Source organism: Meles meles, chromosome 6 (genome assembly GCF_922984935.1).
Source record: "Meles meles chromosome 6, mMelMel3.1 paternal haplotype, whole genome shotgun sequence".
In the NCBI taxonomy this organism is placed as follows: Eukaryota; Metazoa; Chordata; class Mammalia; order Carnivora; family Mustelidae; genus Meles; species Meles meles.
The window spans coordinates 115,346,456-115,371,927 of record NC_060071.1 but is presented as its reverse complement, the minus strand read 5'-3'; the positions used below and the strand labels follow the sequence as shown (position 1 = coordinate 115,371,927).

The 25,472-nt window shown below is 42.0% G+C and overlaps 1 protein-coding gene across 1 annotated transcript in view; it reads right to left on the bottom strand.

The window, feature by feature from the left end:
* Positions 1-2,376: 2,376 nt before the first annotated feature.
* The window catches only part of PPP1R36 (protein phosphatase 1 regulatory subunit 36), a 29,989-nt gene continuing 6,893 nt past the window's right edge, over positions 2,377-25,472 (bottom strand). The window contains exons 3-11 of the mRNA XM_046009171.1: positions 20,146-20,232; positions 19,484-19,581; positions 19,318-19,384; positions 16,801-16,899; positions 12,189-12,323; positions 4,247-4,289; positions 3,759-3,937; positions 3,477-3,668; positions 2,377-2,921 (exon numbers count right to left, since the gene is read on the bottom strand). Coding sequence (XP_045865127.1) covers positions 2,735-2,921; positions 3,477-3,668; positions 3,759-3,937; positions 4,247-4,289; positions 12,189-12,323; positions 16,801-16,899; positions 19,318-19,384; positions 19,484-19,581; positions 20,146-20,232 — 1,087 coding nt within the window. The 3' untranslated portion in view covers positions 2,377-2,734. The remainder of the gene's footprint in view (positions 2,922-3,476; positions 3,669-3,758; positions 3,938-4,246; positions 4,290-12,188; positions 12,324-16,800; positions 16,900-19,317; positions 19,385-19,483; positions 19,582-20,145; positions 20,233-25,472) is intronic.

The window sequence follows — 25,472 nt, the reverse complement described above, 5'->3', positions numbered from 1 at the left end:
CTATATGGCCTCCTCCCATTGAGAGCAGGCTGAACCTTGTGACTTGCATCTAAAGGATAGAACACAGCAAACTCATGGAATGGCAGTTCCAAAATTAGGTAAATGACTAACTTCTGTCTTACACACTTTCTCTTCCTTCCTTACTTGTTCACTCTGACAAAGCCTACTGATACACTGTAAGCAACTGAGGCACAGGCTCATATAGCAGAGAACTGAAGGAGGCTTTGGGCCAATAGCTTATGAGGGGCTAAGTCCTTACTCCAACAGTCTATGAAGAACTTAATCCTGCCAACAATCACTTGAGTCATACTGAAAGCAGATGAAACCCCACTTGAACCTTCAGATGACTTCACCCTGCGTTGACACATTGGCTGAAATCTTTTTGAGAGACCCGGAGTTAGAACAGATTCAATCTAAGCTGCACGCAGATGCCTGATGCACAGGAACTATAAGACAATAAATGTTACTTACTCTTTTAAGTCACTGTTTTGGGGTAATTTGTTTCACAGCAATAGATTAACTAATACAGTTAGGAGTATTCCCCTCCTCACTTTCCACCACTCTACTCCCATGTGTCTTCAAGTCTCTGATTTATTTATTATTTTTTAAGCATGGAGCCCAATGCGCAGCTTGAACTCACAACCCTGAGATCAAGACCTGAGCTGAGTCAGATGCTTAATCAACTGAGCCACCCTGGTGCCCCCTATTATTTTTTTAATTTTTTAAAAAGATTTTTTTTTTTTTTAAGTAATCACTACAACCAGCATGGGGCTCGAACTCACAACCCTGAGATTAAGAGTCGAAGGCTCCACCAACTGAGCCAGCCAGGCGCCCCTCAAGTCTCAAATTTCAATGTCACTTCCTGCGGGGTAAGCTCTCTTCCCCTTGCCCATCCTGCACCAGCAAATCTCTGGTTGCCTCTTGGTATTCTCTCTCTTATGCAGCCTTCATCACCCCTGCAATTAGTTCATTGTCACAGTATTTGCTTGCTGTCTGTCACTCCCTAAGACTTGTCAGTTCCCAGTCACAGCTGGCTATAGTTTTTCTACACTGAATTCCTAACACCAAACATGGTGCCCACTGTAGAGTGGGGATATATTAAACTATAGAATGAAAAAAATGAATAAACAAAAGAAGGAATTAGTAAATGAAGTATCCCAAGACCTCGCCATTCAGAAAGGAGGTAGGAAAAAGCCCAGTGTCCTAGTAAAGATCATTACAAGTCTCACAATTCTCAGGCTTTATTTTAAAATATCAAAAAATAAAACAAAAACAAAAAATTAAACCATGTCAACATATTCTAGATTTAAATTTGTTACGACAGAGTGCGTTATAACCAAATTCTCTACATAAATTAAAAGATGAGAACTTTGAAGTTTTACTTTTTATTTTTTTAAGATTTATTTATTTGAGAGAGAGACAGAGACAGAGCACAAGCAGGGGGAGTGGCAGGCAGAGGGAGAAGCAGGCTCCCTGTGGAACAGGGAGCCCCATATGGGACTGAACCCCAGCACATGGCTGAGCCACAGACAGCCATTTAACTGATGAAGCCACCAAGGCACCCCTCTTTAGTGACTCTTAGTCATCACCACCTGCCAAATAACATCCAGCTCAGTCCCTAGTGGGACAGTCAGCTGTCCTTTCCAGCCTGCTCATTAAACACTCCCTTCGCAGGCACCACGATCTTGCCTTTCCTCAAGCACATTTTTTTCATCTCTGGGCCTTTGCACGTGTTCTTCCTCTGACTGGAATTCCCCCTTTAGTGCCAACCAATCCCCCCAAAGCCAAATTCAAGTTTGAACGCTCCCGGTCCCCCTAGAAGTGCTTGCTCTTCTGCTCTGTCCTCTTAGGGCACTTGGTTTTTACCTCTTTTATGGCCTTTAATACATTCAATATTGTCTTGTGAGCAGGTGTGTGTTTTGTTTCTCTTCTCTACTACTCACATAGGAAGATATGGTCTCTGTCTTGATGACCCCCTTTCCTTACATAACCCAGCACATGGCTTTGGATGGAGCAGAGGCTTAATACATGTTTGTCGTTAAATGAGTAAATGAAAGAATAAATGAAACATATATGCTAAGGGGCACCTGGGTGGCTCAGTGGGTTTAAGCCTCTGCCTTCGGCTCAGGTCACGATCCCAGGGTCCTGGGATTGAGCCCCACATCGGGCTCTCTGCTCAGCGGGAAGCCTGCTTCTCCCTCTCCCACTCCCCCTGCTTGTGCTCCCTCTCTCACTGCATCTCTCTCTGTCAAATAAATTTTAAAAAAAGAATCTTTAAATGAACCAGTTATACTTTATATCTCAATGTTAATAATAATAAAGCCACAGAAAAAGATTTCATTTTGTAAATATTTTAATTTCCTTTTTTATAAAATTTAGTTTTTGAATGTCCCAAACATCTTTTCTCATATAGTAAAAATGAACGTAGGAACAAATAAACACAGAATGTTTCTTTACTAGTCCACTAGAATACTGGCTAAATGTCCTAATATGTTACTCTGAACAGTCACACAGAAGCCAAGGAAGTAAATAAATAACACAGCAAACTAGTAAATACAGGAAAATGAGCTTTTCAAGAGGTTTCTGAGATCGTCTATTACTAAATTTTTAACAAAATAATTTGAACAATTAAAATAGTTTAATAACAATAAATATTAGTCCTATATAAAGTGATTAGGTCAAAGTAGTTTACTTCAAATACGGGGACTGAATTACAGAAATGGAAGGTACCCGATCATTTAGGGAATGCTGTTTGAGACGACAGTGTTCTCAGAACTATGTTCAGTGTATCCTGGATCTTCATGTTATTTCTTTCTATCAGGGAAGAATGTTTCCCATCTGCTTTCGTGTTTTCTTCCGGTTCAAGGGGGAGAAGGGTATGGGGGTTGAACAGACATCGAGGCTCCCCCAAGATGCCAACTCTGTGAAAAGAATTTTTGGTATAACTGAAGCGGTGAGGCCAGTGAATAAGGTGTATGGTTATGGTTGTGCCTGCGTGTGTGTGTCTGTGTGTGTATACACCAAAGCTACACACGCACACACACCCATACATAATACATATACATATACATATACACATATATACTTTTTTAAGGTTTTCCCTATTTCCATGAACCCCCATTGTGGTCTTAAGTATGAATCCAAAATTTCAGCCCACAGTAAGATTTTGTAACTGGACTTTCTACATTTCCCAGAGATGGTTCTTCTAATGAAGAAACCTCAGCCCTGTAAAGTCGGCTAGCCCCTCCTCTGAATTAGAGCTATTTGAAGTCTAGCATAACTTTCTAGCCATGTTTTCTAGTCTAGCTGGGTGTACCAAGAGCTGCCTGGGAAAGGAAAGAGGTGGAGAGGAGGAGGGGTGTGTAAGAAGCCGGCTTTCATCTTTGTTCAACTTTCTGGATAAGGCGTGGTGTCTGCCTCCTGGCCCAACCTAGGACATGCCTAGGCTCTCCTTTCCCTCTCCTTGAGCCACTTACGTTGCCGTGGGCACAGACTCTAGATTTTTCGTGTGCTCCTGCATCTGGGCTGGGAGTTTGATGCCTCCTTGATGATTCTTTTTCTCAAAGACATTCTGAGCTTTTTCTCTGAGAGATGGCAGCAGAGTAGACAGGACTGGAGAGCGCATGTTAATGGCTTTTTTAATCGCTGGGCGTTTTGCCATCATTCTCCTGGGGGGAGGGGGTGGGAGAGGAGACATTTAGGTTATATCATCCTATTTCTAGAAATGTCCCTGAGCTTTGGAAGTCACAAGGTCGTACCTGAATTGTACAAAAGTCATGCGCTTCTTTTCCCCTCCTGATTCTTCATCTTCGCGCTTCCTCCGAGGAATGTTGAACATATTGGTACGAAAGAGCCTCCCTATTTCTTCCTCAATCTCTGTGAAGTGTTGACGTCGGAAGACAATCCAAGCTATGTATGTACAGAAAGTATAAAAGGACTGCAACACAAAACAGACAAGCATCACAACCCACGGCGATGACAGTAAAACTCCCACCTGTCTCTGTAACACTGCTAAGCAGACGCGAGCCCAGGTGACCCCATTTCTCCACGTTCCTGAAAAGCTGTGGAAAATACACAGGTACTCGCCTTTGCAGGAGGAAAACGAGACCAAAATTTAAGATATGGCATACAGCTTGTTAGCATCCTTTTAAGAAAAGATATTCACTAAAAATAAGTGCCTGACAAATGGCTATTGGTTATTCATGGTTCATAGAAAGAGAAAAGTCCCAAAACGTAAGTGACTCACCTCAAAGAATTTCCAGTCTTTTTGTGTATCTGATATTTTCTCCCTGTAATACAACAAATCACAACTATAGGTTGAGAAGGAAGCTCAGTTTTTCAGTGATCTAGGCAAGCCCCCATCTTCAAAGGCCTCTTGGCAAGACCATTACCGTGGCCACAAGGCTATTTAGCTACATAAATGCTGTCCAAAGGCATTGTGAGTCCCAACATCTTTTTCTTCAGTTTCTTAGGTTATCCAGATCAAAACCCTTACAGTGTTTGGTCAAAAGTTAATCAAGATAAATTCAAGATACACAAGCCAGCAGGAAATGTATTCTTATGAATGTTTTTGGTAATGTGTGGGCTGGGGAGGAAGGAGAGTGGGTGGGAAGGTGGTAAAGAGATAACATGGGGTGTTAATCGGTAGGGAAACAGAGAACTAAGGGAAAGTCTAAAGCAGAAAAAAGAGAAAGATTAAACATCTTTTTTTTTTTTTAAGATTTTATTTATTTATTTGACAGACAGAGATCAACAAGCAGGCAGAGAGCAGGCACAGAGAGAGGGGTGGGGAAGCAGACTCCCTACTGAGCAGAGAGACCGATGCGGGGCATGATCCCAGGACCCTGGGATCATGACCTGAGCGGAAAGCAGAGGATTTAACCCACTGAGCCACCCAGGTGACCCGATTAAACATCTTAATCTTAAAAAGATTCAAAAGATCTTAAAATCTGCAGTTGACTGGAGACAAGTACTAGATGCCCTATATACACTGAGCCACAGCTCTTAAAGGCAGGCATCTGCTCAGGAATCCTTGCAACACAAATTAAATGTTAAGGACGCTGGACCCGCACAGGCACACTTACTGAACCTGGCCTCCCCTCCCCAACAGAGGCCATTCTAGTTCCGATTCCTGGCCTAAGGAGAGAAGGCATGGCCTGCAGAGGACCTGAGAACTGATGGAGAAGGTTGTGCACCTGCAATCACTTGATCACTCAAGGAGGGCCAAGGCTAGACCCAGGCACTGCCAGGCTGATCCTGGATTAGCTTCTGGTTTTGCTTGGGACGACTCCCAGGACTGGCCCTTGCTATCAGGCTTTCAAGAACCTCCAGAACTCCAGCGGTCTGGGGAAGATGACCCAAACCCTCAGGGATTTCATGATCTGTGAGGGCCCAAATTAGCCCTCTGTTCGGGGGACACACGGAAGCCCTGGTTCAGTTTTTACTGTGGTGGATCCCTCTCCTCCTGCAGCCTCTTCATTCCTACACCGGTTTCCTGTGCACAAGTCTTCAACCAGGAAGTAAGGCCATCAGTACGGTGCGCATTTACTAAGTACGGACCATGTGCCAGTACTGTGCTAAGCCCTTTACATGATCACATTTAGTCCTCCTAAGACCTCTATGACGTAGTCAGCATTATTCTTCCCACTTCACAGCTGAAGAGACCGAAGCCCAAAGACATATGTAATTAGGGACAGAGTCTGTACCAAAACTCGGGCCTGTCAGCTCCCACATCTGTCACTGTAACCAGAACTCTAGGGAAACAAGCTTTTCCTCTAGATGAGTCTGTGGATTGAACACATTCAACTACGGAGCCAACAGAAGCTTTCAGGACAGGCCTCTGCGTCCTTCTGTCCTTCTGCGCCACCTGCAGCCTCCACCCGACAGGAATGCTTGTGTGCCCTTTCCACCCTTCCACGGCCTCTGCCAGTAGACACTGGACACCATGCAGACCTGCCAAGCTGAAGCAAAAACCAACCAAACTCGGTTTGGGGAAGACTAAGTCAGCCTGCCTTCTGGGAGAAGACGGAGAGCCGCACTTAGGTTTGTGCAACTCAAACCAGCACCGTGTTAGCGAGGTTTTGAAATGACAGAGGGCGCAGGAAACACGCACTTTCTCCTCTTTCTCTTTTTTTTTTTTTTTGAAAAGATTTTATTTATTTATTTGAGAAAGAGAGAGAATGAGTGGTGGGGAGGGATAGAGGGAGAGAGAGAAGCAGGATCTCCGCAGAGCAGGGAGCCTGATATGGGGCTGGATTCCAGGATCCTGGGATCATGACCTGAGCCGAAATCAAAAGTCAGATACTAAATTGACTGAGCCACACAGGTGCCCCCCTCTTTTTTCTTTTTTTTTTTTTAAGCTTTATTTACGGAATCTCTATACCTAACATAGGGCTTCAACTCATGACCCCGAGATCAAGAGTCACACGCGCTTCCAACTGAGCCAGCCAGGCGCCTCTCCTCTTTTTAAACGTTAGAAGAGAAGGTACTGTGAACCTCTTCCCCTTCCCCTCAAGTTGCCATAAACCTGGGACTTCTTTCTCCCTTAAAGTCCAAAGCAAACTGATGGAGCCTACCGACAGAAATCAAGTACAGAAGACAGGTTTCTTCTTACCATTCTGATTTAGCTCCACATATAAACCTGAAATGAGCCCAAGAAATGGAGGCAGAAAAAGAGCACATTTAGGAACATTCTAGCTTAAATCAGCAAATTCATCTCTGGGTGACTTTTGGGTCAATTTTTCTTCTTTTTAATTTTACTTCATAATTTTTATATTAAGTACCTAATAATTATAAACTGACTATAAATTTAAAAATTTACTGAGCAAAATAACAAATTTAAACACTTCAAATCTTCCGCAAATTGAATGAGACTTTATACAATAGCAAAATCCAATAGAAATATAATGCAAGCAGGGGCACCCGGGTGGCTCAGTTGTTAAGCATCTGCCTTTGGCTCAGGTCATGATCCCAGGGTCCTGGGATCAAGGCCCACATTGGGGATCCTTGCTTTAGCAGGAGGCCTGCTTCTCCCTCTCCCACTCCCCCTGCTTGTGTTCCCTCTCTTGCTGTGTCTCTGTCAAATAAACAAATATTTTTTTAAAAAAGAGATACAATGCAAGCCACAAAAATAATTTTAAAATTTCTAGTGGCCACGGTAAAAAGAACAGGTGAAATTAATTTTAATAATATACTTATTGTATGCAAACCCTGAAATATTAATATGTAATCAACGTTTTAGAATGATCAATGAGATATTTTGTTCAATTGTAACTTGCTTGTAAAGTGTATATTTTACATTTACAGCACATTTTAATATAGACCAGCTACATTCCAAGTGCTCAACAGACACAGGCGGCAAGTGGCTACCATGCTAATGCTAGTCAGCAAAAATGCTGTCATTTTACCTGTGAGGACAAACTCTGAAGAAAAGGGGAGAAAGCCAGCCTGGTGCAAAACCCAGAGGTTTTCAGTGGCCTGTTATGATGCTTTCTTATTCCTTCTTGATACCTTAGACTCTCAGCTCTAAACCACAATGAGGAAAGTAACATATTTTTAGTCATTCCTGGCGGGGGGGGGGGGGGGGGGGGGGGGGGGGGGTGGAGGTGGGGGGGGGTGGTAGCTAGGCCAATGGCATCTCAAGGCCCTAAAGAAAAAAAGTTTGTTCCCACTTAACGGCCCCCACCCTGCTTTGGGTGGAAGTCCAGTTTAAATGAAGGTCAAGGCCTACTCTGCACAAAGGAACAGAATATCAAAGGAATTTGTTTGTGGGAGGGGAAAGAGGCCTTATTGAACTGTGACTAGGAGGGCTGGGTAGGGAGTGGGGTTTTAGGATGATTTATAAACCTGAGCTTCAAAGTATGTTCATCCCTATGCCCACCTCTCTGCTCACCCACCAGGCGACAGCTTGCACTGAGAGCAGAGGAGGAGGGTAGAAATCCTAAGACAAGGTGGGGTTGGAGCCTGAATTGGCCATAACCAAAGAACAGATCTAATTCTATAGCATATGCCATGAAGAGTTTTTCTTATCTATCCTGGCAAACACAGAGATCTTTTACCGAACACATTCATCAAAATCGTGCCAAAGCTTTTGCATTATCAGGATTTTACAGATGTATTTAGAATAGAAAAGCATATCCTCCTACTTTCCGAGAAATATGAAAGCACTAAATTAACAGCCCCCAAATTGCTGGTTCTTCTGAAATCTCTAATTTAACTCCAGAGACAAACAGCGCAAGGTATCCTTGTCCAATATTAAGTATGTATATATTAAAAAGTCAGAAAACACACAACAATGTTCTCATGGGAATATTAGTTTATTCACACTGGAAGTAAAAGAATCAGGTAATCACTCCTAACTAGCAAAATAAACTGTCCTCACCTTCTAGATAAAAATAGCCAAAAGAACAATATAAACTCCATTCTAGGACATAATCAAGGCCCATGGCCAATTATCCAATTAACAACTTTTATTGACAAAAAACATGCTGTAATCTGTTTTCCTTGATATCCTCTGTTGGGCTCAATGACCTGCATGGAATTTGTTCTGTGAGTAATGGGTGGTGAACTCTAAACTCTAAACTGATGCTTTTCCAAACTGCGATCCAATAGGCAGGAGAAAAGCAGGTGATGTTGCACACAACCACAAAAAGGACCAGCACCTCCTGGAGAGGAGCCAGTACTAAACCCAGGCAATTCATATCTTTCAAGCATAATGAGTTCTTTAAAAGTCTGTATAAAAATTACATTGTAATAAAAATGTACTGTTAAAAGGATAATAATTTAAGTGTAGGCTCTATATCCAGAGAACTAAAAGATACAATAAAATCTCTAATTATGATATAATTATTCAGTTTGGGTTTTTTAGTCTCAAAATTAGTCTGTGTTGCACATGTGCTTTTATTTTTAATGTTTTTAAAGACTAATTTATTTATTTGAAAGAAAGAGTGTGCGCACATGAGTGGGGGAAGGCACAGAGGGAGGGGGGAGAATTTTAAGCAGACTCCTCGCTGAGCCCAAGGCACTAAATCCCACAGACCCTAGATCATGACCTGAGCCAAAATCAAGAGTCCGACGACACTTGACCAGCAGAGCCACCCAGGTGTCCCTGCACACATGCGTTTAAAGATTAAACATTAGGGGCGCCTGGGTGGCTCAGTGGGTTAAAGCCTCTGCCTTCGGCTCAGGTCATGGTCTCAGGGTCCTGGGATCGAGCCCCGCATCGGGCTCTCTGCTCAGCGGGGAGCCTGTTTCCCTCCCTCTCTCTCTGCCTGCCTCTCTGCCTACTTGTGATCTCTCTCTGTCAAATAAATAAATTAAAAATAAAAAAAAAAAAAATTAAACATTAAGGGGCACCTGGCTGGCTCCACCTTCGGTAGAGCATGCAACTCCTGGTCTCAGGATTGTGAGTTTGAGCCCCACACTGGGTGCAAAGATTACTTAAAAATAAAAATCTTTGAAAATTAAACATGAAGCATTGCCAATACAATTAGTTTTTTAGAGTAGGTCATTTTCTGTTTTGTGTTTTTTTAGAGTAGGTTTTTTCATTTTTAAATAAAGGTTTTACTTATTTATTTGAGAGAGAGTGTGTAAGAGAGCAAGAGAACATGAGCAGTGGGGAGGTGTGGAGGGAGTGGGAGAAGGTGGCGCTCTGCTGAGCAGGGAGCCCAACATGGGACTCAGTCCCAGTATTCTGAGCTGAAGGCAGCTGCTTAACCAACTGGGCCACCCAGGACCCCTACAGGATGTTTTTTTAACCTTGCTGTGGACTGAATGTTTGTGCCTCCCTAGCCCCACCCCAAGTTCATATGTTGAAGCCTTAAAAACCACTCTGGTGGTAACATCTGGAGGTGAGGCCTTTGGGGGGGGCAATTAGGTTCAGAGGAAGTCATGAAGGTGGAGCCCTGCGATGGGATTAGTGTCCTTTTAAGAACAAAAAAGGAGATTGGAATTTTCTCTTTCATTCATGGAGAGACTCAGTGAGAAGGCCACTGTCTACAAGCCCGGAAGAGGGCTCTCACCAGAACTGGACAATGCTGGTCTCCTGATCTCAGACTTCCCGGCTTCAAAACTATGAGAAAATAAAATTCTGCTGTTTAAGCTGTTCAAGCCATTCAGTCTGTGGTAATTTGTTACAGCAGCCCAAGCTGACTAATTCAAACCTCAAATTCTAGTTTTTTCAATCTGAAGTGATACTTAGAAGACAGAAGAAATTAGAGTAATGTTGAGAAAAAAATTTTTAAGGGGGGAAGGGCAAGGGCAGAGGGAGAGAGAGAATCCCAGGCAGGCTCCATACCCAGCATGGACCCCAACCTGGGGCTGGATCTCACAACCTTGAGATCATGACCTGAGCCAAAATCAAGGTTTGGGCACTTAACAGACCAAGCCGCCTAGGCACCCCTGAGAAAATGTAATTTTAAAGTGATTGAATAGGAAACTGAAGCTGATGATGAACTTGCATGGTTATTGAATAGCATCAGAAACAAGGTAGAAATAGTCAAATAAACAAAGATTTTTAACATTTTCATAAAGTGTAAAAACATAAACATCAAAGGCAAGCAACAAACTAGGAAAACAAATAGCCAAGCTTCGTTATAGGACACATAAATTACACAAATACCCACTTTCTAGTTGATAGATGGTTAAAACTAGATGAGGCAGTAATTAATTTTAATAATTAATAATAGTAATAAACAGGCAATAAATTATTTTATACAGAAAAACAGCACAGACCCCATAGTCATGAAAGATATTCAAAGTCAAATAAAGTATCTTTAAGCTTTTTTTTTTTTTTTTTACAACTTGAAGCTATCAAAAATGTTAAACTAATAGAGCTAGGTATGTTTATTGCTGATGGTGTACAAAATGTTCTAGACTCTTTGGAAAACAATCTGGCAGTATGCAACAAGAGCTAAAAAACTACTGATGCCTTCTAGGTAAATACTTTCTGGGTTATAAGCCATAAGTAAAGAGCCCAAATAGACAAAGTAATTTATATGAAGATATCCGACGCAGAAATACCATAAAGCAGAAAAACTGAAATCACGTAAGCTTGCACATAAAGAATGGTGAGGCAAACTGGTATGTCAAACAGCAGAACACCTATAGTTGCTATTCAAAGTTGTAGGTGAGGTTCTGTAAGCAGAGTAACAGAATGAGGTACAGAGAAAATGTAGAACATAATCTGTATTTTGTAAATGTGGGAAATGTGGAGAGAAACCATGAATTCTGTTCTTTCCTATAAAGTTTATGAGTTCTAGCCATGACCATGGTGCAGCTCTTGAGTCTGTTTTAAAAACCACTCAGAGAAGGGGATTGGGGAGGGGTCATTAAGGATCAGAGCTTTTTCTTGATGCCTCCAAACTCTCCTGTGATGTGACTTTTTTTTTTTAAGATTTTATTTTTATTTTTATTTTTTTAAAGATTTTATTTATTTATTTGACAGAGAGAGATCTTAAGTAGATAGAGAGGCAGGCAGAGAGAGAGAGAGGGAAGCAGGCTCCCTGCTGAGCAGAGAGCTCGATGCGGGACTCGATCCCAGGACCCCGAGATCATGACCTGAGCCGAAGGCAGCGGCTTAACCCACTGAGCCACCCAGGCGCCCTTAAGATTTTAAGTAATCTCTACACCCAATGTGGGGCTTGAACTCACAACTCCAAGATCAAGCGGTGCATGCGATACTGACTGAGCCAGCCCAGTGCCCTACGAGACACTTAAATTTTAATTACAGTAATACATAAACTGTCAGTCTAAGGAAAAAATCATCTCCCCACAAACAAGGTCACCTTCTCTAATCCCCACCTTCCTAGCTTGTACCCATGGCTATCTATCGTTGCTGTAAAATGAACAGCAGGAGGGCAGGAGACACACCCAGTGCCCCCTTCAACCCCCGCCCACACCAGGCCTCCCTCCCCTGGCAGCCATGGGGCCCTGGTCGGCAACAGGAAGTCTTCCAGGTTGAGAGCAAGATGCCACTGAGCAAGTATACAGTGTAGATTCTGGGACTCTTCCCGAACTCAGCTTTCCCAAATGAGATGGCACCTGTGTTTGGGGCCGTCACCCAAGCCCAATTATTTTGTACAACCAAATAGGAAACTTTCCAAGGGCACCGAAAGTCAAAGTTAAGGGTCTTCTGGAGAGGACCACACAAGCAAGGAAGGATCTCACAGAACTCTTAAGTGTGCACTCACTTTCCGCAGCACATGTGATGCTTATCAGGCATGGCCAAGCCCAGCACGAGCATGCAGTACTTCTGGGCCAAGTACTTCTGCGCCACCTCTAACTTGCTTATAACCAGTTCCATCTCTTTTTTCTCCACAAGGCCCCTGAGAAAGAAAATGATCATGTGGGTTCATTTGGGCCAGAAGTGTAAATTATTTTGAAAGAAATATACAAGTGAGTCAACGCATCTCACCTCCCCTTTCATTTACTCGATTTGAGCTAAGGGAGGGCCTCCAAGCCCTTTGATATTTATCATTATAATCAGTATCTCGAGTTTACAGTGAATTTTCACTTTTTTATAGATTCTTTATAGTATGTATCCTTAATCTTACATATAGGCCAACCTAATTTATACAGAATAGCTCAACTAACAAATTACCTACCTACACTGGTTTCTGAAGCAGCCTATTTCCCTGCTGTTTTGTTAAAAGAGCGATGGAGGTTCTCTCCCTCCAGCATCCCCTGGGTTCCTGATGTTGCTACTAAGTTTGAAGGCTCAATGTTCGACCTTCTCAACGCTTCCCTTCTCCCAGTTCTGTTTGCTGAGGAAGCATGTGTGGACCACTCCTCTGGGAACTTTGGCTTCAATTATAATAACCTTGCTTCCCTGTGAAAACACTTCCCAGTTCCAACTGAATGGCAAATGAAAATTTCCAAAAGACAACCTATTCTTAGGTTACAGCATGTCTGGAGCCTAATTAGAGTTTTTGCAGTACGATATAGTAGGAAACTGTATTTCTTTTTTTTTTTTCTTTTCTAAAGATCTTATTTATTATTTGACAGAGACAGAGATCACAAGTAGGCAGAGAGGCAGGCAGAGAGAGAGAGAGAAGGGAAGCAGGCTCCCCACTGAGCAGAGAGCCCGATGCGGGGCTCGATCCCAGGACCCCAGGACAATGACCCAAGCCGAAGGCAGAGGCTTTAACCCACTGAGCCACCCAGGCGCCCCGGAAACTGTATTTCTAACTATACACTCCAATGATGGCATTGAAAAGTGAAGTGTCGGGGCCCCTGGGTGGCTCAGTGGGTTAAAGCCTCTGCCTTCGGCTTGGGTCATGGTCCCAGGGTCCTGGGATCAAGCCCCATGTCGGGCTCTCTGCTCAGTGAGGAATCTGCTTCCTCCTCTCTCTCTCTCTACTTGCCTCTCCACCTACTTGTGACCTCTGTTAAATAAATAAAATATTAAAAAAAGAAAAGAAAGTGAAGTGTCATTGGCTTTTAATCTGCCTTTTAATTTTCATAAAGACTTAAACCCCATGAAATGCACTTTAAACAACATGGACAACACACTGCCCCCTCTGATATTAACCACTAGACTGATGACACGAGGACATGCTGTGGAAGAAGGGGTCTAAGGATAATAGAGATATTTCAAAGCACAAAATGTTATCACATGCGATAAGAAGGCCTGTGTGTCACTGGAATAACATGAGTTTCTGGAATAGATAAAGTGAGTTCTGACTTTAAAATACCCAAATTTCATACAACCCAAACAACTGCCCCCCAATGCCCATCATTATGCCTCCCTCCTCCCTGTTTCCTTCAGCAGCCCCCACCCTCTTATTTCTCACCCCTGTGGTGCCAGAACTGCCAGCAGCAAAGACAGCCCCCTTGCTGTTGAAAACAAAACAACAACAACAAAATGCCTTGAAACCTTTAGGTCCTTGGTCTCCAAGATTAAATATATGTAAGAATCACCTGGATACTCGCTAAAAGTGTAGATTCCTAATGCTACCCTCTCTCCAAGATCTTGATTCAGTAGGTCTGTGTAGAGCCTGGCACTTAAAAGAAGTACAGTCCTTTGGGGAAAACGTGATGATAATTTCAAGTGCCATACAACTGACCATAATCTTGGGTCCAATAATCTCTCCTGGAAATTTTTCCTTCTTAAAAAAATTATCCAAAATTAAGGGGGAATCTAATGCATGAAGATAGTCAATAACATTCAATTATTACCTATTTGTCTGAAAACCGGCAACTCCTAAAAATATATAAAATGGAGGGGAAAAAGGAGTAGTAAAGCAGGCTATAGTAATACAGCCAAGTACGGTTCAAGGACTTGACATTTATTAACTTAACATATGAGTCCCTCTAGGATTTATTCCAGCACCAAAGTCCGTACCCTTAACCACTATACGTACTATAGTGCCTCTTAATAGGTAAGTCAGTCAGTCGATAACACACATTAGCTTGATGGGAAGTTATGCCACCATTAAAAAATTATAATTATGAAAAAAATTATAATTATGAGGATGTAATAACTTGAAAAATACCGATGTTTTAAAAATTGCAGAATTTTGCCTTTGTACAGAAGCTACAAATCGTAATTACAAATGGATAAACTCTTTATAAGAGAGCTCAGCTGACTGGGACGGGGTGGTGGACACACTGCAGAGAGGCTGAGAGGCTGGGGAGTTAGGTAGAGCTGGGCCTCCAACTCTTGCTCCATCACTAACTAGGCAAATCTTCTCCAGCCAGCTCCTTATCTTCCCTGAGCCTTAGCTTCTTCATCTGTAAAACGGGGATAAGGCTCCTTCTTCTGTAATTGGGGCTTTGAATCATCTAAAACCACCAATGTATACCTCAGTACCCCTTCCAACTCTCCTCTCACAGGTTGTAGGCTTTCCTCCCAAGTAGCAACCTCTGAGCTAAAACAGTATGAATTATCTCATCTAATCTGGATGATAACTCTGTAAAGTAGATAGTACCATTATCCCTGTTCTACCTCACTAGTTTGACTGAAATCAATTTTTTTCTTAAAGTTATTTAAGTTCAGATATCTCAATAGTCTATTTTATATTTATTTTATTTATATTTATTTATTTTATTTTATTTACTTTATAAGTAAACTGACTGACTACTAGAAGGCTGAAAGTGAAACGTTAGTCTAATTATTTTAGAATCCCACCATAGAGCCAATCATTCTAAGGTTTGGATTTTTCTGTCATTCTATAACTGATTCCTTCTAAGAAAGGACACCACTGTGCTCTAATAGTTTTAGTGTATTTCAAAAACAACTAAGAAACCTTTTTCTCTGTTGTCTATTCCTATAAATTTAGAAATGAAACAAAGGTCTCTGCTAGATTAGCAGTAACCCTCAGAATTAGAAAACACCACATAAAATATAAGCTCATGTGCTGTCAAAGTCTCATCAGGTCTTTTTCGGGGATGGTAGGACTCCTCAAACCCTCTGAGCCTCCAGCTAGCTAAACCCTTTTGCTTGCCACCATTGAAACAGTTCGTGAGGGGCTCCTGTGTGGTTCAGTCGTTAAGCATCTGCCTTTGGCATAGGTCATGATCCCAGGGTCCTGGGATCGAGCCCTGGGATCAAGCCCCACATCCAGTTTCCTACTCAGCCGGAAGCCTGCTTCTCCCTCACCCACTCCTCCTGCTTGTGTTCCGTTTCTCACTGTGCCTCTGCCAAATAAATAAATAAAATAAAATAAAAACAAAAAAACCTCCTCATGATCTCTGGCTGCCCTGCTGTGAAGGCAGCGCTGAAATAATACAGATGTGATGTATTATGATGGCTTCACTACAGCAGCAGTGTCTGAATTATTTATCTGGTTCTTTACAAAACTGCTGTCCAGATACATTTATCTATCCATAAAATGTTTTTCAAACTGCTAGGTTGTACACACAGATTTTGCGTTTTAAAAACATTCCACAGCAAGGAACTGATGACTCTGACTACATTTCTAACAGCTAAATCATTGGGTTGGTTCCACATGTACTGGGGAGGGCAGCCTGGGCACTTGGAAAGTTCCATGGCTTACAAAAGGTCACCAAGCCTAAGAGGCATTGTTCTGCTCTGAACTCTGAGTTTCCATATTCTTGCCCTGTACAGCTCTGAGCCACCTCTGCCTAAAGCAGTTAAATTCTTCTTCTGTAGCCTAAGAAGTCTTGTTTGCTTCTGTGATATGGAATATCATTTTGGTTGTATCTATTAATTTTTTTTAATTTTTAGTTTTTTTCACTAGATGCTTACAAAGGCCTAGCAAGAATCTCATAAGCATAAAAACCAGAGAACCAATATCTATATCTGCAGTGTCCAATATGACAGCCATGAGCCACATGTGGCTATTGTGCACTAACTGTGGTTAGTCTGAACTGAGGTACTGTAAGTGTAATACAGATATCAGATTTCAAAGACATACTACAAAAAAAAAAAGGTAAAGTATGTCATCAGTAACTTTCTAATATTGACTACATGTTACAATGACATTTTTGAGTCACTGCATTAAATACATTATTAAAATTAAATAAAATGTATTTTATTAAAAATAAAATACATTTACCTTTATCTCTTACGCTTTTTTAAATATAGATACTGAAAAATTTTAAGTTACATACATGGCTCTCATTATATTTCTACTGGGCAGTGCTGGTCTATAGTATCTGGAATATTCTGTTGCTAGAAAAACACTTGAATTACTCAGTTAGCTTTAAGAACGGATAACCTCCTCCCATATAAAATGTTTTCGTATACCCCAAAACTTTAAATATTTCCATCATTTCTTTACCTTGGTTTTAACACTGGCAATAAAACAGCTTTAAAGTGCACTACAAAATCCTACTTACACCATATAGCTTTTGGGTTTCTTTTCCAGGGAGATTTTTTCCAAGTAATGAGATAAATAGTACAACAATGCCATGAGGAAATTGTCAAGATTTTTACTCCTATGGGGAGAGTAAAAAAAGAAGGAAAGAAATGAATGCTAACATATTTATTTTTTCTTCAAATTTTTGTTTAAATTCTAGTTAGTTAACATGTAGTATAAACATACTTCAAACATAAAACTTAGGATAAGAATACATGGGCACACGACAGAATACACAGAAATACACATTATCACGCCTATCACACAACTAATTTACCATTTAAAATTCTATCCTCTATACTACTGAAGATGTAAGAAATCTGATTTTTACGACCAAACTTTTTAAGGGGGCGTCACACACTAAATTACAATTTTGCTTATCAATTAGTTTTAATTTTTAAGAAGTTTTCATTAATAATATTTTCCATTGCTTAAAAAAAAGTACACATGTGTAAAGTAAAAAGTCCTCTCACTCCTTTGCTACCATACTCCTATCCTACTTCCAAGTGACAGCCACTACTAAGAGTGGAATGAATCCTTCTTGAACTTTTCAAAGCACAGACCATTACAGATAAGGCCTTTCCCCACCAACACACATACATATGTATGAATATATGCCTTAAAATTTTCTTTGGTAAAGAGGAAGATAATGCTATATATACACAAGTCTTTACAACTTGCTCTTGTCACTTAACTGCTTAGCATGGACCTCCTTCCATGATACCATGTTTCGATTTTCCTCATTCTTTTAAAAGCTGGATATAGTGCTATATATCTCATAATTTATTTAACTAGTCCTCAATACAATATGCAGGTCTTTTAAAAATATTACTGGCATTGCTGCAATAATTACCCTTATGGCCACATCTCTGAGTGACTTTCTAGGAGTGAAATTGCTAGGGCATGGTATATAGCTTATTAAAGCTTCACGGTTTTGCTCTAGGAAAAGGTTACACTGATTCACGATCCCATCTCATCTGTTTTAAACCTAGAAGCCTTTTAGGGCGCCTGGGTGGCTCAGTGGGTTAAGCCTCTGCCTTCAGCTCAGGTCATGATCTCAGGGTCTTGGGGTCAAGCCCCACATCAGGCTCTCTGCTCAGCAGGGAGCCTACTTCTCCTCCACCCCCCACCTCCTGCTGCTCTTCCTACTTGTGATCTCTCTCTCTCTCTGTCCAAGAAAAAACAAAACAAAACAAAAAAAAAAAAAAAAAAAAACCTAGAAGGCTTTGTCTTCTTTCTAACATTACAAGATTTTTGCTGCTTCCTTTCTAGCAAATGCAAGTTCTTACTGGCACTCTTTCTTCAACTATACCTTGACAACTGGACGAAGATGAACACTGCAGATTTTTTTTCCCACAACATTAGTAACTACCTGTCTTGGGTCGGGTTCTCCCAGAAACAGACTCTGAGACAAAAATGTGAGAGTTAGGGGTGCCTGGGTGGCTAAGTGGGTTGAGCCGCTGCCTTCGGCTCAGGTCATGATCTTGGGGTCCTGGGATCGAGTCCCACATCGGGCTCTCTGCTCAGCACGGAGCCTGCTTCCCTCTCTCTGTGCCTGCCTCTCTGTCTACTTGTGATCTCTCTCTCTGTCAAATAAATAAATAAATAATAAAATCTTTAAAAAAAAATGTGAGAGTTAAGTAGTTTACTTAGGAAGTGCCCACAGGAAACATCAGAATCAGGGTGGGGAAGCTGGACAAGAAAGGGAAGGAAGCCCATACAGCAAGCAGTGTTAACAAGTTCATTATCCCAGTAGACAGATGCAGTTCAGTCCTGGGGCGGGGGGCTCTGGGAGACAGTGCAGAAAATTTCTCAGAGTTATCCTGACAGAAGGAAGCTGGGATATTTTGGTACCAACTCTCCGTCTAGCACAACTCTGACTGAAGACTGCTTCTGGGATAATGACTCACCAATGCTCCCAGCTTGCCCTGTAGTCAGGCTGAGTGTGCTCCTGCTGTAGAATAAAGCTTCAGGCCCCACAAGCAGCCTTCACTGAACGCTAAGGGATAGTGGGAGGGCTGCCAATCTTTGGGTACCCAGTTTTCATTGAGCACTGACAAGTGTGGCACCATGAGAAGCACTTTCCACCCACAGCCAGACCAAGACATAATTACTTCCGATTTTGTATCTGAGGAAACAGGCTTAGAAATGTCAAGATGCTCACCCAGAATTATGCACCTAGTATCTGTTTGGGCTCCAAACATGTGAGTTCACTTCAGTGAGTGAGTATACCCTCTAACCATTACAGAAATATAATGAAGTCTTTATGGGACTTCGACAACGTGCTCTCCATACTCGCCCTGGAGCTTTCTTTTGGGCTCCTGTGACTTCTGGCTTTCTGTCTTTGGTCTCATCTCGGAGACTGACTCCTGAGGGCATGGCTGCATAAAGCCAGTCCCATGTCTTTCCTCCAGAATCGTATTTGTCATCATTGATCAGTTGGAATTGCTCCAGATTAAAGATAAAAGGTCTAAAACGTCTCACAAGCATTACATACCTCATAAATGTTGTAAAAGAACAGACCCGCTGCATCTCAGTATCTTGCAGCAAAAACAAAGCAACAACTGAAAGGAGAGAAGATGAACAATTGAGAGAGGGACAAAGGGCTGTCGCAGAGGTTCATTCCAGACAGGATATGTGAAGATGCCGAGACAGTCACTCACATTTAGCATCATGTAGTGTCACGTTGCCCTGCTGACCTCGTTTCTCTAAGGCTTTACGTGACTTATCCTCTCTTGAAACAAACTTTTTATCTGTCAACCTGTTTTGGAAGAGAACAGTCTCTAATGGTGGTCTGAAAGGTCTCAAGTTATATTTAATTGATCCTGAGGTACACGAGGCTTTTACAATAAAGGAAAGAGAGCCCGAGTGTCAAAACCCCAAAATGGGTTTTGTTTAATGGGGAAGAATTCTGGAATGCATTTTATTAAACGTTATATTTACCAGGTGAGGGGTAGGAGAAATACACACTACCTGATATAAAATGTAAATACCAATTCCACCCAAAAACAGATCATTTAAATCACCTATTACTCATCTGTTTAGACAATCTATTTATGGTGTAGCTACCATTTTCAGATTTTTTTTAAAAAAGTAAAAATGTTGAAAATTTGCTAAGAGCCAAATTATCACAGGGATGTATCTGCAGGGACTACTGTAACATTTCCCACAATGGAGAAACAGTGCATGTTCTTTCCTTAATGGGTGTCTACACACCAACCGCCGATAACGGAAATGTTATTTTCTTAGAATTTGTGACAACTTGAGCCATTCTGCTGAGAGGAGCTATGAGCAGCGCTTGTGACGGTTGGGAAGACAGTTATACCTGTCTGAAGCGGGACCGTCAGTTTCAGCGAAGTGTATAGCTTTGCCTTTCTTTCCTTTCTCCTTGAGTTCCACTGCAGGTGTAAAACTGTAACAGAAGGGAGAAAATTAGGAATGTAACCTTTCCCCAGGAGGAAGACTGATCCTAGCAGGACAGTAGCTCATGGAATCTCAGGACTCGCAGATGTTATGAGTGGCGCCTGAAGAGAATCTGAGGCACTGTGGATATTTGATTCACATATTTACATGTGGAACAACCATCTAGAAAAAGATGAACATTTTAGGCCTTAGGTTCGGCCTCAACATATAAGCAGCCTCCAGAACACCACCATACACAAAACATTTCCGTCCGAAAATGTTGTAGTAGCTTCACAAGAAAACAGAAAGCTCATGAGAAATCTGGAGAGATGGTTTTATTTATTGAACACTTGTTACGCACCAAGTGCTTTTAGGCACAATCTCACTCAATCACAGCGACTCTGTGAGGAAAATATTACTAGTGTGGCCACTTTCACACACGAAGAAACTGAATCTTAGAAAGAGATAAGTAATGTGACGAAGATCACTGAGTCCGTTGTCAGAGCCAGGATCCGGGTCTGGGATCTCTCACCGCAGAGCCACGCACGTACCACCAGGCAGTCCTGCCTCCTGAGCTGCCATCTCAGTCGTCACTGCTCTGCTGTGACGCAAAGATACTCTTTGACTATCTCACCGAAGGTTTCAGGACCTTTATTTCACTCAGTCAAATAAACAACTCTGTTCTTAAACTCTAAGGTCATACAAACATTTACTAAGCAGTAACAGGGCTAAGAAGGGACCATGACTGAGCAACAAACACACAGATACTGAGGCCATACTTTGTCACACTTTGCTCTGACAGGAAAAGAAGATGGTGTCTGTTCAAGTCCACACACAGCCTCTTGGGAGTATCAGCAAATGCTTAATAGAAAAACATTTTGAAGACCAGCAAAATGTGGTTCCTGCCTTTACAGAGAGTACATTTTCTAGGAGAATTGGGGTGTCTACCAAATACATTGGTTTGGAAGCCCACTGTGGATTATGATTTTCATGTTTCCATCTGAAACAATGACAGAATGATAACATGACCCAGAAGTTTAATCTGCCCCCAGTTTCATGTCTCTCAGCTAAGCTTAAGTGCAAGTGTAGTACCAGAAGCACATTCCCCCAGACTTTACGCATTCTCTAAAGATGGATATGAATCTTTCCTCTTCTTATGGATATGGATATGGATATGAACTCTCCTCTTCTTGTCAACACAACAGTTTTGTGTATTTTAATAGTTGGTTGGTTTTTGGTTTTGTTTTTTTTTTTTTTTTTTTGACACAACAGTTTTGAAACAACTTTCTTTGAAAATTTTCTGGGATTGATGTTACCCACAAAGTAATCATTTTAGAGAAATACTTTCCTGTGGGCATAATAAAGCTAATCAGTTTGCCTCTTTCCCCCAGGAGTTTTTGCCAACCTCCTAGCAGTATTTGGATTGGAGAATAGCTTAGCTCCCAAAAGCATGTACATCATGTCACCACAAGGGAATGACCTTTTGCATTCCCCCCCAACTTTTTTTTTTAAAGATCATTGGCACCACGTTGATCAGTGGATGATTTCTAAGCTTTTCATTCTGATGCTCCTCTTATTGCTGGTGCCCAAGGACTGGGTATTTAGTGGGGGAGGGCATGCCGAAATATTGAGGGGGTGGGTGGGGAAAAAAAAGAAATGGATAAATACCAAATGTTGGTGGAGGCTATCACGGAAGAAAGACTAGGGATTAGATGGGGCAGAGAGGTGAAATGGTAATGAAGAGGTCTATCTCCCAAACTGTATACTTCCATTTTATTTGAGTTTCCTTTAATAACAAGAATATATGGATTTATTTCCTTCACTAAGAAAAAGTTGACAGAGATACAAACACACACAGAAAGCATTATATGGTTGATACATTATATTGACAGACCATTTGGATAGCCTTTAACAAAATAATCAGCTCTCCCAAACATCTAGACTTTTTTTTTTTTAAGTAGGCTCCAACTCAGGGCTCAAACTTAAAACCTTGAGACCAAGACCAGAGCTGTAATCAAGTCATATGCGTAAATGACTGAGCCACCCATACATCCCCCAGACATTTTCTAATGGCTCTCTGAAGATTCCTTTACATAGCCATCCTAAATAAGAACACAAAGTTGTTTTCACATTTCTCCTTGGATCATCAAACCCTTTTGGCCACTTACAAGCCATTGGCTATTAACTTTCCTACCCTAGGCTAAGGAAGTCACAGCTCTCCCGGGATTTCTCTTCTCTACAAGACAAGATGGATACACCCAATCTCGGTGACTTTCAACTGAAATTGCTATCTCCTATCCTTTTCTCAGTCCTTATCCCTATAATTCAGTGTCTTGCCCTATTTGCCTGAGATGATCTGAGATGAGAGAGTCATAAAATAAGACACTAAATGCCTGTCCTTCGCCAGTAGTCTGACATTTACTGCTAAGTTTCTAGTCCTTATTCTCTGAACTTCAGACATGACTTCTCTACTTCACACTTGTTTGAATGGCTCTTCCCTTGAGTCAAGTTCGCCTGGTGTCAAGTTCACCTTGAGTCTCTAGCTCGCCTGGTGAGGATTCCTCCCTGTGAGTGCTCCACTGTAGCTCTACAGGCAGACTCCACTCGCAGTGAAGCTGAAATCACTAGAAAGTGTCACTAGTAATAACTGAAAGCTGTCCTTAAAATCATACCTCTGATTGGCTCCCAAACTGTAGTCTGAGCTAGTTCTGTGCCCTCATGGAGTCTCCACTGTCTCTCCCTCCATCTAGCAACCCATTTAGAATCTGGGCCTTTCTCGGACCACATTTTGTTACATTCCCAGTATTACAACACAATCATGTCGTTTCCCTTTGCCCTGAAATAAATGAGGGAAAAGAATCATATTTTCCCCTAGAACCCATCACTAAAATGAAGAAGGCTGGACCACTCTTGGCTTCCATACAAGTTAGAGCTCCTCGATGGTTATTAAAGTCTCTCAGACCATGAGGAAAAACAAGAGGAGTTCGGGACTTCTCGCGGTAGTTTCCTAAACTGTAGGTACTCAGGGGAGTCAACCACCTTGGCAAAGACTCAGGCGGGCTGCTGGTTCTCTCCCACCTGTGGGGAGGTGCTTTTCTTAAAACAAAGAAGGGTAGGACAGCTGACACTATGTCAGGGGGAAGCCTGCCTCATGAGCCAACCCAGAGGTGGCCTTTGAAGATAGATATTCCCTCTTTAACACATAAGAAATGCGCATGCGTGCTGATGGATTATCCAACACCTTCATTTACTCCTCACAAAGCATTATTATTCCATTTCATGGATAAGAAAACTGATCATCAGCAAGGCTAGGCAACTTGACAACCTAGTCAGTGAGAGACCTGGGATTTGAACCCAGGTCTTCCTTCAAACTACCCTTCAAAGTCTCTTCCTTAATTGCCTATTAAGAAATAATGACCCTCCTTTCCCACCCATTATTGTGTGTTCATTCCTGTGTGGAGGTTATGGGTATCTTGTATTCTGATACAGTTATCCCTCTCAGGCTATAATCTGCAAATGTAAGGCAAGATCCGCCTGGGCCTGGGACACAGGGAGCTAGGTCCTCTGTGAAGGGTAGGAGTTCCAAGGTCACTCATTCAGGAAAGATGCCAAGACCTGCAAGGTTAGGAAGAGGAAAGGGATCATATTCTCTGAACTCGAGAACACCTACAAGACTGCGAACTCCCATTTGCTAGTGGGTGTAAATGACTAAAAAAAAGACTAAAATCCCAGACAGGTTTCCCAGGGTCTGAAATTGACAGGTTAAAAACCGAATGCCCTTGAGATCAAGCTTTGTGAAAGCAAATTATTTGGATTCATAACACTTTAAATTTTCTTCCCCACTGCTGACTGTTCTTTCTTTAGTTTCCTTCTAAAGCTCCTTTTCCTGGACATGTTCCCTAAATGAGAGCCTTTCTCAGGGTTCCATCTGGTTCCTCTTCTCACTTTCTCTGAGTGATTTCATCTACTCCACTAACATCGGTAACTGACAACTTTATAGTGAAGGTTCAATTCTTTCTGCAGACTTACAAAATGATACATCTGCCTACTGGACACCTTCCCTTGGCCATCCTACTGACACCTCAAACTCAGTATGTCCAACACTGAACTCATTCCGCTTTAACCTGTACTCCCTACTACTCCTCCCTCTCAGCAAATGGACACCGCCACCCACCAAGTGGCCAAGCTGCAAAATGGTGTCATCCCTGATTTCTCTATCACCTGTGGCCCTTGCAGCCCACTGACACTTAATCCTTAAATACATCTCAAGTTTGTCTACTTCCCCCTCTTCCCATTGCCACCTTCTGGATTTTATCTACCAGCACCAGTCAACACAACCTCTGAAACTGCTTCTTAACCGACTTCCTGCCTCTGGCCTTATTTTTCTCCAAACTAGCTTCCACCCTGCAGCCAGTCTTTTTTTCTAAGATGTAGTTCCAAACCCAGTTTAGTTTCCTGTTTAAAACCTTTCAGTGGTGGGGCACCTGGGTGGCTCAGTCAGTTAAGCACCTGACTCTTAACTGGGCCCAGGTGATGATCTCAGGGTCCTGGAATCGAGCCCCATGTCAGGCTCCATACTCAGTGGGGAGTTGTTGTTTTTTTTTAAGATTTTATTTATTTATTTGACAGAAAGAGATCACAAGTAGGCAGAACAGCAGGCAGATGGGGGTGGGGGAGCAGGCTCTCTGCTGAGCAGAGAGCCTGATGCAGGACTCGATCCCAGGACCCCAAGATCAGACCCCAAAGGCAGAGGCCCAACCCACTTAGCCTTAAGAGTTTCTTAAGAGTCTTCTTAAGACTTCTTAAGTCTTCTTAAGAGTCTTTCTCCCTCTCCTTTTGCCCCTCCCCCTGCTCACACACACACACACACACACACACACACACTCTCTCTCTCTCTCTCTCTCTCTAAAGTAAATCTTAAAAAAAAAAATTTTTTAATGTTTTTAAATTAAAAAAAAACAAAACAAAACAACAACCTTCCAGTGGCTCCCCTGTGCCTTCTGAATGAAGATCAGATTCCTCAGCATGGCATGGAAGACCTTTCATGATCTTACCCTGGTTTAAATCTTCTACTCATGCCTGCCTGGAACCCTGTATCCAGCCTCCTGAACTACCTGCAGTTTCAAATACGCCCTAGACCCTCTGAGGACTGGGCCTTTACCCGTGTTAGGCCTTCTGCCTAGAATCCACTCTCTTCTTCCCAACCAAATCGCTCTTTGCCTTCAAGTCTTGGCCTGGATATCACCTCCC